Raw genomic sequence first — 21,952 nt, forward strand, 5'->3', positions numbered from 1 at the left:
AAATGGGAGAATGGAAATATTTTATGTACTTTGTTTGACATTTCTCTGAACTTTATAAATTTTCCTGAAATATGCTATAATCAGAACTTGCATACATGGATTGAGGTGAATTTGCTTTTAAAAGTTGCTTATTTTATTTTCACCAAATATTGTATTTTACTTTGTTTAGTGAAAGCAGAGAAGCATTTAAGCTCGAAAAGTGTCTTAAGCCCTATTGCTTTCTGACATTATAACAATGTTAAATCATAAAATTGTTCCTATTAGTAACTGACTCCTACCTGAGAGGCTTAATATTCCAAAAATGATAGTGTTTCTAATCATACTAGGTGATTTCTAGGTAACAAAGAATAAGTGAGGTTTTAGGAGAGAATTTATTTATTTTTTATTGGTTGTTCAAAACATTACAAAGCTCATGACATATCATCTTCCATACATTTGATTCAAGTGGGTTATGAACTCCCCTTTTTTACCCCAAATACAAGTTGCAGAATCACATTGGTTACACATCCACATTTTTACATAATACCATATTAATGACTGTTATATTCTGCTACCTTTCCTATCCCCTACTATCCCCCCTCGCCTTCCCTCTCATTTTCCCTCTCTATCCCATCTGCTGTTGTTTAATTCTCTCCCTTGTTTTTTTCCCCTTTCCCCTCACAAACTCTTATACGTAATTTTGTGTAACAATGAGGGTCTTTAGGAGAGAATTTAAAAGGGAAGTTTTTTTTTTTCTTTTGTAAGTACTATTGGAATTATAGAAGTTCAAATGAAGACCACAATAATTGGAGAAGAGGGGAATGAAAAGAGGAGTTTGGAATAAAATTGAGATTTAGGTAGGTAGAAAGAAGAGCTAGGTAGAGAGAGTATTTCTGAAGTCTCAGACTGATGAGAGTGAGCGCAATATTTTGGAGTCACTGAGTTAAGGTCATAAATGTGGTCAAATCTTCAAAGTTGAGTTGTCATCACTCATTTCACAGAGGAAGGGTGGAGATGGGAAGAGGTTGAGGAAGAAGAGACATAAGTGAGAAGTTAAATAAACCTTTGTCATTTAACTGTGAACTATGGATAGATTTTAAATGACTTATAACTGCAAAGAATATTTGGTAGTTAGTGAATGATGGGATTTAACCTTTTCCGTCCATTGTCACATCCCTAGCTCTGATCTGTACTTAACTAATGTAATCTTCACTATAATAGGGAAAAGAACTACAAGAGAATTTAGTTTTGGTGAGTGTTAAAAGAAGACTAATACAACTCACGTTTATTGATCATTCTTATATAGAAGCCCAATATAAGTATGCTTATGTAATCGAATAGTCACATTCATTAAAATTATATTTATTATTTTTATACTGTATCAAATAAAGATATTTCTAACTGAAACCCTAATATAGAAACCTCTAAAACTTATTGCTGAAAAACTTACTGGTTTGGCTTTTTAGATGTGATTAGATCTAAAAGTGCTAGGTAATTTTTAAATCAACATTCATCTTTTTTTTAATGTTTGAAATTCTGTAGTCTGCACTTAAATCTTAATAGATATCTGTCTTTTTAAAATATACCATTTTTGGATTGATATTTGAAAATTAATGCTGTTTAACAATCATGGTTAGATTTAGGTGGTTTTGTAGGCACATTTTTTTTTTCAGAAAGAATAATCTCTAGAGTTTTAAGTTGAGAATCGGTTTAAATTTTATTGACTGATTTCTCCCATTTCTATCTGTAACTGTTAAGAATTTGGTATTGATCCAGATCCACTTATATTGATCCTTCATGTTTATATCACAAAACTTATTAAGAAATCTGTGAGTCTAGTTTAATTGAAGTTGATGTTTCACTCTGTATACCCAAAATTATGTAAATAATTTTCTGTATTTTGTAATAACAATTTCTTTTAGCAGGTCAGGTTCTTTCTCCTCAGTCTGCTCCTGCTTGTGTTGAAAATAAAAATGATGTTAGCAGAGAAAACAGCACTGTTGACTTTAGCAAGGTAAACTTTTCTCTCTCTCTCTCTCTCATCTAAGAAGTTTACTCAATTACCGTTAGAAATTACTACCTATTTTAAGAGGTTATTGACATAATTTTTTTTGCATGCACTTTTTGGTTTTCTTTCAGTCAAAGTTTGGAATTGTTATAGATAATGTTAGCATTAAGTGCACATATATTGTTTTGCTTACTCAAGAAACTGAACATGTGAGTTTTATGCACAATTTTCAGTATTCAGCCACTTGGTATAATGTATTTCTTTCAATAAAAGAAATAATTGGACTTCACAGGGATTTTAACATAAGTTTAATTTGATGTTTAAAAATTTTTACTAGTATTTTTTCAAAATCACTTTTATGATATTTATGGAAAAACAAATCATATACTATAAAGCTTTACTGTCATTATATTTCAGAGTCATTAGTGTAAGGAAATCCTAGAAGGACATGGTGAAACTGGGCTGTTTTGAATAAAAGCACACTAAAGATGACTGTGTTGATGGATACATCTAATTGGAGACAATTCAAAAGAAATCATTTATTTGAATATATCTAATAAAATAAGGAGTCAGTGAAAATAATGTAATTTAGGTTGGCAAATTCCTGACATTGCATACGTGCCATTGTAAGTTATCAAAACTAACATTCAAAAAGAGAAATTGTAATACATGAAAAATAAGAAGAGCAAACAATACTCTTTATCTAAGTGGCTGAAACAGTAATAACTGAATTAATACTTTGATAAAGTCCTTAGTGCTGTCAAAGGTGGTAATAGTGAATGAGTGGTCTGAGATGGGAATGGGAGGCTCCTTGCAATGGAGGAAGTTGACTGAATCAGTTCTGTTTCAGCATTGCTGTGATAATGCCTAAGTGATCTAAGTCTAGTTAAGTGCATGTTCTCCTCTGATGCCTGGTGGAGTCTCATGGGAGCCTGGTATACCAGCTTAAGTCTGTTAATTATGCGTGCAGGGACTGGGAGGCCAGCAAAAGGGGCACACTAGTCCATGTGGGATGAAACAAAGGCATGAAAAAGGACCTCCACACCAGCAAGAGAGAGAGGTGAGGGCTTCCTCGGGCTACTTTTCTACAGTGGTTCAGAGCTCATTTCACTGTATGGAGGCATGTGATTCAAATATTCAGCCAGTTCAAATGTATTCCATCTGCCACTCTAAAAATTATCTTTTAAGGCATTACATCTTCATTCATCTGAAAGTTGGAATAAAATCGTCACAAACTGCTATAACTTAATTTGTGATATTCTTAACTTGAAATAATATCTTAAAAGTCATGACATATAAAATTGATTATTCATTTATGCAAACATTAACAGTATAACAAGGGCATATTTAACATTCTCAAAAAATAATGATTATAAACTCTATAGCTCATCCTTTCAAATTAACTACCTTTTAACTTTCTAAAATAATGTTAACACTTATATACTGAATTGTTATACATCTCCATGTCATTTTGGTTTTTGTTATATGACCTATTTTTACAACCTTCAAAAATGTATCATCACCTATAAAGAATATGAAGATTGACAATTGAAGACAGTGGTCTTATTTTCTGTTCTCCTCAAACAGTCGGGACTAGAAAAAAATGAAAAATAAATGTTTTCCTTTAATCCTCTTCTTCATCATCACATTTCCGTTCACTGGTCCATTTAATAGGGAAATTAAAATTTCCCTCTATTAGTGCCTGTCATTTGTGTTTCTCAGGTTCTTGTCCTTAGAATAGTACATTGAAAAGAAAATAGATTTGAGATCTTGAATCCTGACTCTAGCATTTATAAATTATCTGATCATTGAGAAATTCTCTGAACTCCAGTCTTCTCATTTATAAAATAATAATAATAATAATAATAATAATAATAATAATAATAATAATACATATCTGTGGCTTTGTTACAAGATTCAATGAGAGAGACAGTGAACCTGGCAGGGAACTGGGCATATAGTAGATGCTCAATAAAAGTGGCTTCTATTATTATTGTTATATTAATATTAGTAGAAATGGAAGTAACCAAATAAATAACAAACCAGGTTTAATGTTTTGGTAGATATGCACTCTTTAAGTCTTAAATAAGGCTGGGATGTATTTGTTAAATGAATTTCACCTACAAGATTCAAAATAATCTAAACCTTTAGTTTTGGGATTAAAAACAACAAGAGGGTTGGGGTTATAGCTCAGTTGGTAGAGTGCTTGCCTTGCATGCACAAGGCTCTGGGTTAAATCCCCAGCACCACATGCACACACACAAAAAAAAAGAGGAAAAAAAATAAGAAAAACAAATAACATCCCTAATTCTATAACCTGGGAGGATTTTGAGAGAACAGAAGTTATCCATCACTATAGAAACAACTTTTAGTGCCAGATTTTACAGGTAGATGAGTTAAGATTTTTCTTTTAGCCTAATGATATCAGTTTTATAGTAAATTAATCAAAGCTCAGCTAATATCCAGGTTATTATGTCTATTTAAATATATTAATATGTAGATTCTAAACCCTAGTAAAATTCTGAGATGTTAAAAAAATGGTCATTTACTTATTTGCTTCATGTGACCTGACCTTATATTCTATCTACCTTCAATCTACATATTTTTAATTCATCCATGGATAGGACCATCAAATTTATTCATTGAAGAAGTAATTTAGAATATAATCTGAATTGCCAGGTTTTAGGTTTTTCTACAGTGCTTTTAAAAGAAGATTTGTCAAAACACTATATACCTCAGGCTGGGGTTGTGGCTCAATGGTGGAGTGCTTGCCTAGCACGGGTGAGGCACTTGGTTTTATCCTCAGCACCACATAAAAATGAATGAATAAAGTAAAGGTATTGTGTCTGTCTACAACTAAAAAAAAATTTTTAAAACCCCACTATATACCTCTTTCTTTTATAAACTGACAATAGAATATATGTCAGTAGTGTTTCTTTTATTTCAAATAAACCAAAGAAGGCTTTATATAATTTAGTTTGGGGATTAAAAAACATCTTTTGCATCTATCTTTAGTTTGTAACACACATTACAAAGAATTGGATTATTAAATCCTGGAACTATAGGAAATTTGAGACTGACAACGAAGCTGAATCCCAGAGAGATTAAGAGAAGGACTCAAGATTGTTGGATAGTTAGTGTCAAAATAGTGATTCATTCTCATATTCTCTATTGACTTTCTTGTGCTTTCTATAAGGGGCTCAAGATATAAAGCTTTTTTCAAAATTTCTGCCTAATTACCCTTCTTCTGTCAGTGTGGAGCTTGCCTAGATTCTTCTGGTTCTGCCATGGTCTTGTCCAATCTTCTTCCCTATGAACTGTTTTTCATCCATGGCTTATATACCAAATGCCCAGAATAAAGGATCTGTCCCTCAGCATGACAGTGAAGTCTAAAGAGCCTAGAAACATGAGTGAAAATCCAGAAAATAAATCCAAGAAAATACAGCTTCATTCCTTGAAGATTCCATTAGGAGGATCAAAAACTTTCAGAATTTCTTTCTATCCATTTAAAATATTGGAATCCACTTGAAAATTAATTGTCTTAAGAATTTCAGTCAATGTAGATCACCAGAGCTGTTTTTAGGTAACTATAATTTATGGTTCTTCAGATGTGATTTTTTGTTTATATTAATAGGTAGGGATATTGCCAAATAAGATATTTTTATGAATCATACATAACACCAATACAAAAATATAGGGCTAGACCAGGAATAACATAATAATATAACTATTATAACATGTAATTTCTTATCCCTGAAATACATGTCTACTCCAAGAATAATATAATGTAATGAATATAATATAGTACACCTAACTATAATTTATTGAATTTCAAAATGAAAGATAAACCTGCTAATCTGCAATTAAATTCTGTGTATTTAATGCCTTTTCTAAATAACTGTATCAATGATATAGTAGGTATTACAAATTTTTTTTAAAATCATGTATAAGCACCATTAGTTTTTGAAAATTAAACTATTTTAGCATACTATATATGCTCTGATTTAATTAAATTTAATCTGTAATAGCTACCTGCCTGAAGCACAGACTTTTATAGGAAAGACTATGGCATTTATTAAATAATAAATGAGTTTAAAGACATTTTTCTAGGTGGAATTTAAATTTCAGGAATTCTTAATATGCCTCATATTGATTACAATTATTGATTTTCTTAAAAAGTTATTTTCTCATTTTAAATTTTGTCCTAGTGTATTAATATTTATCACTGAAACTTCATTTTTATAAGCTCTGAAAAACTTAGGACAACGTATTATGTTTTTCTCATAGGACTAATATGGCAAATCTCCTATTCCCTTCTTAAGATTTTAACAGTATAGTAAAAATATAAAGCATTATTAATTTGTAGAAGTGAAATATTAAGTATGAAAATCCCATAAAATTAACTTCCTTATTAACTAAATTCTTTTGTCATCTATAAATTAGATTTTATAATAGAAGGTTAAATTCTATAAAAGAAATATATTTACCATGCAATATTCTATATTGTATGATTTATGATAAGTTTATATAAATAAGCTTATAAATTTATATTTGAAGTATATTTGTGGGGTAAAAACTTTGGAATTTATGATATTTGTCAAATATTTCTTTTATAAGCAATTTTACTTTGTTAAATCATTTTCCCTTTTCTTAAATAATATATTGGTTCTATTTGACATTTTTATAAACTAGTACAGATTACTTTTACACTTAATCCTTATAATGAAATTAATACTGTACATACTGGATATTTTGTTTTTGAAATCCTTGTCTTACAGAAAGATAATTCATTCTCAACCTATCAAATAGCTTTACTGAAGTCTTAATTTAAGAAAGCAACAGATTTAATATGGTCACTAAAATGTGGCTGTGAATTTTATAAAGTACTCCTAGAAGTTTTAAATATTTTTACCTTCAATTTCTTGGAAAAAGTCCTCAAATTATTAACCAACAAAACAACTGTCTGGCCTAAAAATATCTTTTCAGCCTCACTCTGTTTGCCAGAGCTCTTTCCTCTCTCTCTCTCTCTTGGTTATTCTCACTTTGATCTTTGGCCCTCATTTCATTAATAGGAAAGTATAAAACCAATTACTAGAGAAGATAAACTGTTCCCCTAAAAAAACATAGTTCCATTAAAAGCAACTCAAGTGAATAAAAAACAAGAAATAGGCCTTGTAATTTTACTATAAAGTCCCTGCTTGGTTTTCACCAAAGTCTTTTGTATAAAAATTGATATTTATTCTTAAAGATTTTTACATTCATTTTTCAGACACCACTCTTTACTTTTAGCATTTCTTCCTGTTAATGATCACTTTTTTATGTTCATTCAGTCATAGACATCTCATATTTGAAATTCAGCTATGGATGTTTAGCAATGCCTAATGTTGATACTTTTTTTTCTTGTTTTCTCTATTCTGTTATGTCTAAATTCCTTAATAAGAAATTAAATTGAAGAAGTAGCATACCAAGTATAAAACATGAATAATATAGAACAATTAGAATAGAATAAAGATGAATACTAAAGTCATAATTTATACTGTAAGAAGAAGCATGATTATATTTCTTTTGAAATAGCCATATGTTGAGCATTAATTAATAAAAACGTATTATGTAAAATTAAGACAATCTGGCACAAAATATTGAATCTGTTGACAAATGCTAGTTAATATATAGTTACAGTAAATTTAAGTACATATACTACTACTCCCCAAATTTAAATATTGCTGATGTTAAAAAATCTTTTAAAAATAGTGAATAGAAAAATGAAATATTTAGCTCATTGATGACAAAGTAAAATCATCTACAAGTAAAGAAAAGTGTCATGCATGGTGTGGTGGTACACACCTGTAATTCTAGCTACTTAGGAGGCCAAGGAATGAGGATGGCAAGTTTGAGCCCAGCCTCAGCAATGTAGGGAGATCCTGTCTCAAAATAAATCAAAAGGGCTGGGAAGGTGGGTCAGTGGCAGAGCACCTCTGGGTCTTTTTCCCCTAGTACTGAGAAAAAAAAGAAGAAAATAAAGAAATTTATTATAGAAAAAGGGCAAATGAGATATACATCTGTATTATTTGAATTGTATTTATTGATGGATAATATATATGAAGCAGTGTTCTAAATTATTACTTACCATGTTGTTCCAATTTTGATTTACCTTCTTTACTTTGTGATGATCACAGGTTGATCTGCATTTTATGAAAAAGATTCCTCCAGGTGCTGAAGCTTCAAACATCTTAGTTGGAGAACTGGAGTTCTTAGATAGAACTGTGGTTGCATTTGTCAGGTTGTCTCCAGCTGTCTTGATTCAAGGACTGGCTGAAGTCCCAATTCCAACCAGGTATAAAATATCAGAGCATCTTTTACATTTTTCTTGAAGCATTTGTGTGTGTGTGTGTGTGTGAGAGAGAGAGAGAGAGAGAGAGAGAGAGAGAGGATTAAATATAATTTCCTCTTAGAATTTTGATAAGAAACCAACGTGTCACCAACAAAACTGTTTCCTGTTTGTAAGAGAGAGAGAGAAAAATGCTTTAAAAATTATTCTATCCTTTCCTCCTCTTCTTCCCCTCCAACTTCTATGTTTTATTTTACACATGTTCCTTGTTCCTGCGTACCCTGTCTATGTAATAATAATAATAATAATAATAATAATAATGATAATAATAATACAAACCTATTTTACATTTTTTTTGGGAGAATGACTAAGTGTTAGACTTTTTTTCAAAGGTTACATTAAATGGTGTGCTCAAGAAAGAGAGGATTTTGTATAGGAGTGTGGTCAAGCTCAAAAAGATTGAAATTTCCAATATTTGATTTGTGTTTGAGTAGGCCTTAAAAATAAATATAAGTGCCATCATTAGGAGTGCTTCTGCCATATTAAAGGTACTGTATATTTCAGTGTTAGGCACAGTGTGCCTCTCATCCATGGTGTCTGAAGAATCACTAGAAGCAGCAGAGTGGAAATATAGTTCAATCTGAATCAAAAAGTACAAGTTCTATTTGACTACCTGAATTTTAAAAAATTATTATTATTAGTTTTAGTTGCAGTTGGACCCAATACCTTTATTTATTTTTTATTTTTATGTGGTGTTGAGGATCGAACCCAGTGCCTTGCATGTGCTAGGCGAGCACTCTGCTGCTGAGCCACACCCCTAGCCCCTGATTACCTGAATTTGTTTCTCATTTGACTATACATAAATAGCTTAGTGATAATACAAACTAAATTGTTATCATTTATCCCTATTTTATAGGCTGTCCCTGGATAAAATTGCATATATATAATAATATATTGACCTTAACATGCTAGGTTCCTAGCACACAATTATCCAAGGACCTTCTTTTCTTCCCTGCTTGTCCTATCAAATGTGATTCCTAAGGATAGATTGTCTTTCACTCTGATTTTATTCAGCAAAACATGATACCTAAGGTCCCATTTCCAATGTGACTGCTGCTCTTTGTGTGATACCATGACTCCTCAGATGCTATTAGTATTCCTCCTCTTGCAAACATGGAATGCCTAGTCAGGTTGAAATGATGAAAAGTTGAAGTTCTGAGGCAACTAGATTTAGAAAATATGTTTCCTCCACAGACCTCTGCCCTTAATTCAAAACACAGCAGATTATATCACTTCATACTTTGAGTACAGATAAATATTCCAGAAATATGGAATAGTGCAGCCAGGAGAGGTCTCATTTTATAAGAGCTCAACTGACTAAATTGGGATTTAATGTTGGAGTTCCTAGTCTCACTCTGTGGTTTTAGGGAGAAAGCTACTGTTTTTATCAGCTTTTCATCATGATTACAACCTTAATGACATAACTTAAAAGGGAGAAGACTTTATTTTGGTACGTTGTTTCAGAGGTTTCAGTCCCTAGTCAGTTGGCTCCAAGGCAGAAACATGGCAGGAGGGCAAGACAGAGGAAAGCTGCTCAGCTTGTGATAGGAGGTAGAGAGGTGTGTGTGTGTGTGTGTGTGTGTGTGTGTGTGTGTGTGTGTGTGTATGTGTGTGTGTAGGAACCCAGGACAAGATATAGTCTCCAAAATAGTCCCCAAGGGCAAGCCCCCAAAGGCACACTCATTTCTATTAGATCCCACCTACTGTACTTTCCACTACCTCCCAATAGTCCATTTGAAGTATGCATTCCTTAATGGGCTAACCCACCAATGAGGTCAGAGGCTTCAAGATCCAATCACTTCCAAAGACTCCACCTCTGAACACTGCTGCATTTGTGACTAAGCCTTCAACACATGAGCTTTTAGGGAATACTTCATATCCAGACTATAACACCTAGTTACCATTCAAGTTATAGAAAAAGTTTCTATTTATCATGGTTGATGGCTTTTTGATATTTCTGATACATACCAACTTTTATTAAAAAGGAGGAAGGTTGGCAAGCTCATTGGCAAAGTGGCTTGTGTGGTATGTGTGAAGCCCTTAATTGAATCTCCAGTACTATACAAACAAACAAGCAAACCAGGAAGGGTGAACTCACCATATTAAAGCAGCATCTGATTGGTTGATTAAGGCTGAAATTTCTGTGCACCACTTATAATCAATGCAGAGTTTCTGAGAAACTGGGGCTCAGATTCGAGGGATCAGACTTACTAATTGTAGAGATAATATTCTGGCAGTTTAAAATTTATTTTCAGTTGTCCCAGCAATTTCCACCCTTTAGGAAGCTATCTGGTGAACTATGAGTAAATGATTGCTGCTTATGATAATAATAATTCCTGTATTTCAAAGAAAAAATTCCCAGGAGTAGAGAAAAGCAATAATGAGATTATATACCCTCAGTTTGAAAACTGTCAGGTTTAGGTGACCTCATTTCATACTGACATAGCAAAATATGTGCAGTGAACAATGGAGAAAAAATTAGGGGTACTGTGGAGCCATCATAGAAGGAGAGATTCAAAAGACTAGACTAGTTAGGAAAAGTGAAAAATGGAAGAAGATTAGTTAGACAAAGAGAATAAAGAAAGCCATTCAGGATTCCTAATTATCCTTTCTTAGGAGGACAAAAGGGCACACCATGAATATTAGAGCAACACATAGTAGAATATGTCAAAAAATAAATATTTTAGGACCTTATAAATAGCTGATGGAAACCTGAAAAACAGCAAGATGCACATAGGTTAGGACATTTCTCAAAAGTATTATGGTTGATAAAGCTTCTGGCACCACATTCCAATATTAATGTTTTAAATATATAGTGGATTTTTCTATACAGTAGAAATTGACTTGAATTCAGTTACAATTGACATAAAAATTTTATAAGTTGGATCCTGTAAGGTTGTATAACATGATTTATGTAAAAACATGTACAATCTCTAAAGTCTGCAACTGAATGGAGGATAGAATTACAGTGACTATTTCAGTATACCTTACAAAGCCATTGGTCTTCATTTTTCATATAAACCATTTAACAAATTAACACCAAAGAGTTATAATGCAAAATATAGGACATTCTTTAATTTTCAAAATTTCCTTGTAGCATTGACCTTCTCATAGATAGGGCTATTACGAGTCCTCCAAAGTCAGAGCATGTATTGATTTCTTTAAAAGCACCGGTTATGATGATGAATTTGCCAGACCTTCAACCTTGTTTAGATGGAGTATTATAGTGCATCTGCTATTTTTATTCTTCTAGCATTGGAATTAATAGAATATTAACTCTGTTTTCTTATGCCTAAATGATCTTTGATTTGTAACAATAATTTTTATATTTTTATATATATCTACAGGGTATTAATATTATGTTCTGTCTTTCTTTATACCTTTGTATTATTTTCTAACCCCTTTGAACTGTTCTCCATTTTGTATACAAACAAGTTTTTTCCTTCTAATTTGGAAAGGTTTAATGAATTTTACTTTTTCTACCTTTGTCCTCTAAGGATTATAGAATCCTTAAAATTCCTAGGAATGACTGTGTAGGTCAGATAACTCAATGGGGAAATACTGAGATAAAAATGATTGTGTATTCTCATTGCTCAAGGACCTTATGCATAAGAGTCAATCACTGTAAATTGTTTCAAAATAATAATGAACTATGAAAAATTGTGGAACTACTTTACAATGATATTCTCATTTCACTGATTCCACTGGGAGGTGTGGTTCTGTTCTACTAAAAATATTTTTATATTTCTACCCTGAAGCATTTCTCTATTTTTCTTCTTAATTACAGATTTTTGTTCATTCTTCTGGGACCCCTGGGAAAGGGTCAACAGTACCATGAGATTGGCAGATCAATTGCAACACTCATGACAGATGAGGTATTTATTCAAATTTGTTTCACTAGCTCCTCTTTCCATGACAGTTTGCTACAATTCGGATTTCTTTGTACTGAATTTCATTCTATCATGTATCCATTATCAAATTTCCTTGAGAAAAAATTGTTCAAAAGAGATTATAGATTAACACCCAAGAATATAATATTTTAAAATACCATATTCTAAAGAGAGTTAGTTTAGTGACAATTATATTGGTTTATATTCCCTTTATAGTACATGTGCTGCCAACGTAAGCATCACTGTTTATCACTGCAGATTTTATTTTGGGAAAAAATAATTTTAAGGTCTAAATGAAAAGCAATGGTGTGTTACTTGAATAGTATATATAACATCAAAAAGCCCTGAAACATCTATAATTTTCTCTGCAGTTACTTTACATATATGAAGATGTTTTAAGAGACTTTTTGGACTATTAGAGGCCCTATAGATAGATTTTCAAGGGGCTTGTTATCCCTGTTTTTTCTGTGTGGAAAAAAAATTGTGTGTAAATTTCTTTTTTGGACTAGAAAAAGCTTTCATTAACTTCTCAAAGAGATGTATGTCTCAAAAAGTAAGATCTTAAAATAAGAACATAAAAAGTTGTATGATATAACTTTTCTTTGACTTGTATTCCCCACACAGTATGGAAATTTGTTCTTATTGTTAAAGGAAAGAGCAGATGGGAAAGATCACAGAAGGGACATTAATTCAGTACTAAATGAACAAATGGGATTATATATTATCTAAAATATCATCTAAATAATATAATAATGTGTTTATTGGAATACAGGGATGCAAATACTTGAAAATTCTATAAAAGGAGCCAATTAGTATTGTATATTACTTTTCCTAACTCTATGAAATTGGAAAAATTGAACTTATGTTTGGGGTTTGACATTATAAGCTTTTCTATCTGTTCAAATTAAGTTTTATATGAATTAATGATGTATATTTATATATTGGCAACTAAAAGCTTGGAAAAACGTTTTAAAAATCAATTTTCTAAAAAAGCCAATTTAATGAATGTATTTGTTGCTTATGGCTCCTATAAAAAATTGCCATGAACTGGATGACTTAAAACAAGTAATTTGTTTTCTCCTGTTTTTTTTTTTTGAGGCCATAAGTATGAAGTTCATATGTCAGCAGAGCTACACTCCCTTATAAGTCTCTAGGGGAGGGTCCTTCTTTATCTCTTCCATTTCTGGTGACTCCTGCTATTCCTTGGCTTATGGCAGAACTTCCTTATCTGTCTCTACATTCATGGGCTTTCCCCCCATGTCTCTATGTCTTCCCATTTTCTGTTATCAATGACATCTGACATTGGATTTAGGGCCCACCTAGGTCTAGGATGACTTCATCTTGAGATCTTTACCTTTAAATTTAAATTTCATCTTGAGATTCTCACCTGTAAATTCTATCTTCGATAACCCTTATTTCTATTGGTAGAACTCTCTGAGAAAACTCATAGTATCTCAACTTTTAGTGTTTCCAAATTAATATTTTACAGTATTGTTAAATAAATTATACTATAATTTGTGTTTTATAAGTTAAGTGTATTATCACTTTCATGAATATTTATTTCATGTTTTTTTATGTTTTGGACAGCATTTCTCTCCATCTAAGACATTTAGGTCACTACATAAGAGAGTTGTGAGGTATGCCACATTTTATAATATGAGAGGAGTGTAGTATATCCTGAAAGGCTCAGGTATAGTCTTTTTAGTTCTCATCTTCCTTTTACCCAAGTGTGAATCAAAATTTTCTCAAGAGGAAAATGTTGGTTTTGAACAATAGGGAAACACTCATGCTTAATTTTAGATTTAGAATGAGATCAGAGAAGGGGCTTCCTCCAGTTTCCTTGATTGATGAGTCTACCTAATTTGAGAACAAACATTAGCCATCTAATGAAGACTGGAAATGAATCCTTTAGACTTGAAAGTTTTGAATTTAGCTTTAGGAAAATTTGTAATTCTTTGTGTGTACTGGCATAAAGAAGCAGAAAGCCCAACAGAAAGTTACCCATAACAATAAGAATTATTAATTATACCAGGGCATGTAAATTGAATAGAATATTGATGGAATATGAAAAACCTGTTTGAATACATTTATGTATTTGTTTATTTTAGTGCTGGGAACCAAACCCCAGGTCTGACACATGTAAGGCTAGCATTTTACCACTGAGCAATATCCCCTGCTCTTAGTATGTTTAAAATACTTTTAAAAAGAAAAACAATGGATTATTGTTCAAAGTCCAGGTGCTTATTTAATTGCTTTGAAGTCTATAATAATTTAATCATTAAGAATGAAACTGAATATGTTGATTTATAGAGTTAACTTGCTAAGAAAATGATTAGTTGTATTATATTATAAAACTGTAAATTCTGTGAAAGCAATAACAGCTGATTTTGTCAGAGATCAAATAAAGACTTGTTGAAGTGAACTTCATCCTTTTCTTTTTTCTCCTTTGTCTATATTGGGAGGTTCTGATAGGTAAAACATATCTTTTATATTTTCAAATCCTTTTGTAGTTTAGATCCCTGTGTCAGGGATCAATAATTTTTTTTTTTTTTTTGGAAAAGGACTATTTTGTTTTGTATCTCTGTTATCATGTATATCTAAAAAGAATATTTTGATACTCTTTTCAACAAAACATTTATGAAAATTAAATTCCTAGTTATACGTTTGTTAAAAAAATAAAAAGAACAAATAAAAAATTTAAAATGAATCAATATTGAATGTACAACTCATCCTGCCAATATCTTGAATTAATAATAATCACTTTCTTCATTGCTGTTGAGCTTTACTAGAGAATATCAAATGATTGTGCTTATCAGCATTGATGCCCATTTGTTCATCCCTTTACATTTGAAAATATTAAGAACCTGAAAAGCTATTATGTATATAGATATGTTGTTATGTATCATCATAGAACTTAAAACTGAGAAATTTAAAAAAAAACATTCATTTTAAAATCTATTTTAAAATAATAGTAAAGCCATTATATATTAACATAACAGTTTTATGAAAACCACAGCAAACAGAAAACTAAAAGTATTTTCTACTAAAAATGGTACATTTTTTCCTTTTTTGTTCTGGATTTTCAAACTAACAGTTTTCTTTCTTTCTTAGATCTCAAATCAACACTGGCTCTGTGCAGTCAGCAAACATGCCCAACACATGGTAGCTACTTAGAATATATGTATGAAATGAATATCCAGGTCTCTCCTATACTAAAAGTAAATGTCTTACTGCTTAATAGTTTCTAGCATTGAGGAAGTGTTGTCAAAATCTAACTCTTGAGAGTTTTGAAACAGCAGTGTGTACTTGGTCATGAATATTTTAGCTTCATCTAACGTATTGCAGTCTGATATTTGCTACTAACACTCTACTGAAACTGCTGCCAGTCAGGTCACCATTTACAAATATACTATTGAATGTTCAGATTGATGTTGAATACCACTTTTTTCTTGTTTTATATTTCCCCCATGAAAAGGAGTTAAAATTTATTGTATGCTTTGTTTTGATACTAAATGTCTGAAATGTTACTGTTTACCCCAAGGTTATCAATTATCCTGCCACATTGTGTTTATTGAGCTTTCATATGTTTTTTTCAGCATATCTGGGATTGCTTTATGTGTGATATGTGGATAGAAATATAGTTTCATTTTAGATAGATTAGCAATTGGCTCAGTACCATTAATTGACTAGTGTGTCATTTTATTTTTTGCAATCCCTGCCTTTCAAAAAAAATCTACTTTGATGCTAATGTCACACTGTTTTACATATAACAGCCTTATATAGAGTTTTGAACTCTAGTAAAACCAGTCTCTGTGTTCCTCATTAATTCCTTTGATAAGTATGTATTGGATAAATATTTATCAGGCATTCTGACAGAGATGGTGGGTGAACTAAAAGATAGAAGTGAACAAAATGGATAGAAGTGAACAATATGGATAAAAGCCTTTTCTTTTATTAAGCCAATGGTCTAGTGGAAAGACAGACCAACATAGAACTAAAACATATGGCATATGGAGGTAAACACTATGGAGGGAGGGATGGGAGATAGAATTGGGTGGAAAGTGGCACCAGTTTAAATGGTCAGAGAAGAACTTACTGAAGAGACATTTCAACCAAGAACCTAAAGGAGGAAAGAGAGCAGCCTGTACAGACAGCTATGGGAAGAGTGTTTCAAGAAAAAAATAAACAATGGCAAAGGCTTTGAGGAAAGAGTGTTTCTGAAATAACAAGTGAAAGCAAGGAGGACAAAATGGCTGGGAAGGAGTGAGGAAGGTAAAGAGCAGCAGGCGTGAAGTCAGGAGGGCAGCGGGGGCAGTCTGCATGGGCATTTGTGGGTCATACAAGGACACTGAGTTGGGAAGCTAATGGAGTGTTTTGAGTAGAGAATTGTATTTTGTAGTCATCCTTGACTCCTCTAGCTCTTTAACACCCTAAATACAATCTGTCAGTAAAGCTTCCTGGTTGTGCTTTCACAGTGTAAAAGCACAGAATCCCACTACTTCCCACTTTCTGCTCTATTATAGTCTAGTTTTCATCATCACTTGGTCCATGTCACTGTTATTATTCTTTTATTGAAAGAGCCTCCTTACTATTTTTTATGTACTTGTTTCACTTCATTTTCTTATCAATACAAAAACTAGAGTAATCCCTCCTCTGTTAGAGACCCTTGAGTGAGTGGTTCCCTATGTCACTGAGTCAAAGTTCCTATGTTGACCTACAAAGTCCTGCAGGGCTTTAAAAAATATTTTTGTTATTATTATTTATTATTATTATTATTATTATTATTATTATTACTACTACTACTACTACTCTGGGGACTGAACCAGGGTCATTCTACCACTGAGCTACATCTCTAGTTCTTTTTATTTTATTTCATTATTTTGAGGACCTTGCCTTTGCCAGTTGAAACTGGCCTTGAACTTGTGATCTTCCTGCTTTAGCCTAGCTGGGATTAAGGCATGTGCCACCATGCCCCTGCTAATCCTGCAGGACTTTGCCTCTTCCACTTTATGTCTCAGTCTTACTACTTCCCTCTTGCTTTTATCAGCCCCAAGAATTGGCCTCTTTGTTGCTTCTTAAAAAATGACATGAATGGTCTACACTTGCAGTTCCCTCTGCCAAGAAAGTCTTGTTCCCAATAGCTACACAGTCTGCACTCTTCAGGTCTTTGCTGTAATAGCTATTGATTGAAACCTTCCTTAACACTCTTTTTAAAATTTCAGCATTGCCTAGTCATTTCCTTATTCCCCTTTGCTGTTTGTCCACAGCACTTGCCATTATCCATCAAAATTTGTTTATGTTATTTATTTTCCTTCTCCCCCTCACTAGAATTTAAACTCCATACAACAAGGATTTTTATTGGTTTATTCACCTAACACCTAAAGAGTTCGGATAAATCTTTATTGAATGAAATTTCAGAGTTTGTTTGAAAAGCTAAAACAGACATTAAATTACTAAATACACAGTTAACAATGAATTCTACTAGATCATTATAATTACAGAGAAAGCTATCAAGAAGGAAGAAGTATTATGAGAGTATTAAAAAAATGTCTAATTTTGTCTGAGAAGGGATCAAGAAAGGCTTCTCTGAGAAGTCAGGTGTGTGTGTGTGCCCTTAGATCTGTTAGACAAAAAGAAGGAAGATGAGCAATTCAAAGTAATTAAGTTACTTGGGAAATTGGCACATACTGTTTATAATTTAAAATCAAATAAAGAGTAGTGTCTATCTTTGAGGAGTTTTAAATAATAGGAAATCAGCTGCTTTGGATATTCATCTGACTAAAGCAGGATATTAGGATCATGTGACCTCTTGAAGCAATTTTTTAATTGAGTGAGATCACATAAAGAAAGATCTCAAGAGAGCTGACAGTAGCAAGAAAAGAAAGAAGAGCAGACAAACTCTCATTAAAGATCATAAACATTTGCAATTTATAAGTGTTCAGATTGGATTTCAGGGCCAGGTAAAGATCTTTATGTGTGAGTATTTGTAACTTATACAAGCACTTTGAGTTGAGAAACAAAATGATAGTCTGAGCCATAAAAACAGTGTCTCGGGGCAAGGAACTCTGTGTTTTTATATTTTAAAAATCTCTTTCTCAAAATATAGCTAAGCCCTTTATATAACTTGATGTTTTCATATTACACTAAGTGAAGACTATATATTTATCACACCAATGATGTTTTGTGAAGTGTTATTAGATGAAAAGTCAAGAAACCGCCTTTAAAACTGATCAGGATCATCCAGTCAGCAGTTTAGATTGAGTGTCCAACCAGAAATTGAAACAAATGGTCTGAAAGTGAAATAGAATATTTGAAGCAGAATTTTCTTTTCTTTTCTTTTTTATATAGTGTGTAGCTTTACAGATTGGATTTTTTCACTAAATAATATTCATTTAAATTTCTTACCCGTCTTTTGGGAACATGATATTTGTTTTGAGCACTGAATAATATTTTATTGTCTAAATGCATTACAGTTTACCTATTCACCTACTTAAGGACATCTTGGTAGCTTCCAAGTTTTTGAAATTAGGAATAAAGTTGTTATAAACACCTTTGTGCTGTTTTGTGCAAATAAAAGTTTTGAATTTATTTAGGTCAATACAAAGAAGCGCAATTGCTGGGTTATGTGTAAAAGCATGATTAGTTTCTTAAGGAAGTGTTCCACATGGCTCCAAAGGTAGCTGGACCATTTTACATTTCAAACATTGATTGAAATTGCTTGTAGTTCACATCCTTGCCAGTATTTAATGTTTTGGAGTTTAACCATTCTGGAGTGTATATAGTGGTATATCATTGTTTAAGTTTGCAATTTTTTAATGTCAAACATTTTCTCATTTGCTCATCTGTCATCTGTATGTATCCGTATTAAGGCACTTGCTCAGATGTTTGCCCATTTTTAGGCTGTTTTCTTATTGTTGAGTTTTAAGAGTTCTTATATAGTTTACACAATAGTCCTTATTGAATTACGTTCTTTGCAAATGTTTTCTATCAGTCTGTGGTTTGTCTTCTCTGTTTTCTGATAGTATATTTAAAAAAGACTGAATTCTTTTTTTAATATATGACAGCAGAATGCATTAAATTCTTATTACACATATAGAGCACAATTTTTCATATCTCTTGTTGTATACAAAGTATATTCACACCAATTCGTGTATTCATACATGTACTTTGGATAATAATGATGATCAGATTGCACCGTCATTTCTAACCCCTCCTCCCTCCCTTCCCCTCCAATCCCTCTGCCCTATCTAGAGTTCATCTATTCCTCCCTTGTTCCCTCTCCCTATCCCACTATGAATCAGCCTCCTTACATCAAAGAAAACATTTGGCATTTGTTTTTTTGTTTTTTTTTTTTTTTGATTGACTAACTTCAGGTCTTTGCTGTAATAGCTACTGACTGAAACCTTCCTTAACACTCTTTTTAAAATTTCAGCATCCCCTAGTCATTTCCTTATTCCCCTTTGCTGTTTGTCCACAGCACTTGCCATTGAATAGCATTGAATATTTAGTCACTTTAATACATACCAGGAAAAAATAATATAGGAATCCCTAGCCTCAAATATTCTGTTTTTTTTTTCATGTGTAAAATGCAAAAATTTATCAGAAGTGTTTATCTTATTTTTAGTGTAAATGAATTTGTCCAGTTTCTCCTTATTTTTTTCTTTTCTCACTTGTATTGAGTGTATTGTCCTGTATGTCAGTCAGGAGGAGCTTGGTTATGCTGAGGGAAAAGCCAACTAAAATCTTAGTGTCTTAAAACAGTAGACATTAAATGGTGCTGAATGGCCATTACAGGCTGGCAGGGGGGCTCTGCTGATTAGTCACTCCGGCACTCAGGCTCATAGAAACTCAACCTGGACCTGTGTTTTTCAGTTCCTAATCAGACAGAGATAATGCAATATGTCACACACTGGTGCTCATAACTTCTAGTCAAAGGTGACATATGTGCACCTAAATTGACCACACCTAATCCAAATGACAAGAAGGCAAAAAAGTCTAATCCTACCATGTGTCTCAAAGAGGGCTTGGAAGATCTGTGAACAGCCAAAATGACTGCACATGTATGGGCAGGCTAAAAATATAACTCATTCTTTGAATGGAAAATAGTTTCTGTATTTTTTAAGTATACAGCCAGAAAGTACTAATTTATAACATTATTACTTTCAAAATTGAATAAAATTAACCTTTTAAATTAGTTTATGTATATCAGGATATAATTATAATATTTCTAATACAGTTTACAGATTTTATTCTCTATTTTTAAGCAAGGACTTTCTCCACCAAGTTTGACTTACCCACATATAAATAAACTTTATGTAGCTTAAATTTTTAACTCTAGTTTAATGAGTCTTCATTTGTTTTCCTTTTCCTTTCTCTTACTCCTCACCTCCAGAAATTTTACCATTCACACTAGCATCCAGAGAAAAATAGTGTGGAATCTGTGTGGAATCATAAAATGATGTATAATATTTTACATTAGAGTGAGAGCTGCCTATTTCTTTCTTTTTTTTTTAAAGAGAGAGGTGAGAGAGAGAAAGAGAATTATTTTTCAATATTTATTTTTTAGTTTTCGGCGGACACAACATCTCTGTCTGTATGTGGCGCTGAGGATCGAACCCAGGCTGCACGCATGCCAGGCGAGCGCACTACCGCTTGAGCCACATCCCCAGCCCCTGCCTATTTCTTCAAAATGTTATAATCACAAGTGGGATCCTGGGAAATGAAAATACTGAAATCATTAAGATGTTTATAATTTTTAAACTACAAGTGGTATTTCCTTCTACAGGTCTTTCATGATGTTGCTTACAAAGCCAAAGATCGCAATGACTTGGTATCAGGGATCGATGAATTTCTGGATCAGGTTACAGTTCTCCCTCCTGGAGAATGGGACCCCAGCATTCGAATAGAGCCTCCCAAGAATGTTCCTTCACAGGTATGTATATTTGAAAACACTCTTTAAAATGTCATTATTTTGTTTTCCTTTAAATATATGACCTAAAATTATATAACCCTTCAGAAAGATTCAAATGGTTTAAATTATTACCTCTAAGATAGCTGAGGTATGAATTTACAAAAGCTTTCTTGATACTATTCTGCAGAAATTTGGCATTTCGATGACAAGCCACTAAATCAGTCTCATGCTCCTGGAAAGGGATTTTACATGGGAAGAAAATTAAAATTTTAATGACAACATAAAATATGGCCTGAGATAAAGCTTACTAGAGTCCTTTGGGGTTCTGGATTCATTACTTTGAATTTGGCAATTATAAGGAAAATTTCGAGGCGTGGCTTAATGATTTTATACAGAAAACTTCCTGTTACTACTAGCCACAGTGAAAATTGAGAAGAATTTTTTAGTGTAATTCTTATATTTGTATTACTTTTATGTAGATTTGTGATATAAAAGTTGTAAAATTTTTGCCTATAAAATTTGAATATGTATTTTATCCATCATCCATTCCAGAAAGATATTGCTATTGTTTGGGTCATTTTTTATTATAGGCATGACTGTTGAGAGTGGTAGCCAAATGTTTACAAGTCTCCCTCCTCATATTGCCACCTATTTCCTAGGGGATAAGCCTTTCAAATGACCCCAACAATATCCTTTTCCTCTGCCTTGCCTTTGGTTCTTGCCCTGAGGGAGTCCCGCCTGGTCTGACTTGCTGCTCTGGTTCAAGTGACAGATGG

At 32.5% G+C, this 21,952-nt stretch overlaps 1 protein-coding gene across 4 annotated transcripts in view; it reads left to right on the forward strand.

The window, feature by feature from the left end:
- Nucleotides 1-21,952, forward strand: part of SLC4A10 (solute carrier family 4 member 10) — a gene marked incomplete at its 5' end in the record, with an annotated part of 301,407 nt that overhangs the window by 210,050 nt on the left and 69,405 nt on the right. Inside the window, 5 exons of one of the 4 annotated variants that reach the window (XM_081262039.1) lie at nucleotides 1,902-1,993; nucleotides 2,958-3,047; nucleotides 8,164-8,321; nucleotides 12,163-12,250; nucleotides 21,051-21,197. In XM_081262039.1, the coding sequence (XP_081118165.1) occupies nucleotides 1,902-1,993; nucleotides 2,958-3,047; nucleotides 8,164-8,321; nucleotides 12,163-12,250; nucleotides 21,051-21,197 (575 nt within the window). The remainder of the gene's footprint in view (nucleotides 1-1,901; nucleotides 1,994-2,957; nucleotides 3,048-8,163; nucleotides 8,322-12,162; nucleotides 12,251-21,050; nucleotides 21,198-21,952) is intronic. The other 3 variants (XM_081262040.1, XM_081262041.1, XM_081262042.1) reach the window with 3 other exon arrangements.

Source organism: Spermophilus citellus, assembly GCF_964194105.1.
Source record: "Spermophilus citellus genome assembly, chromosome: 11".
Classification (NCBI taxonomy): domain Eukaryota; kingdom Metazoa; phylum Chordata; class Mammalia; order Rodentia; family Sciuridae; genus Spermophilus; species Spermophilus citellus.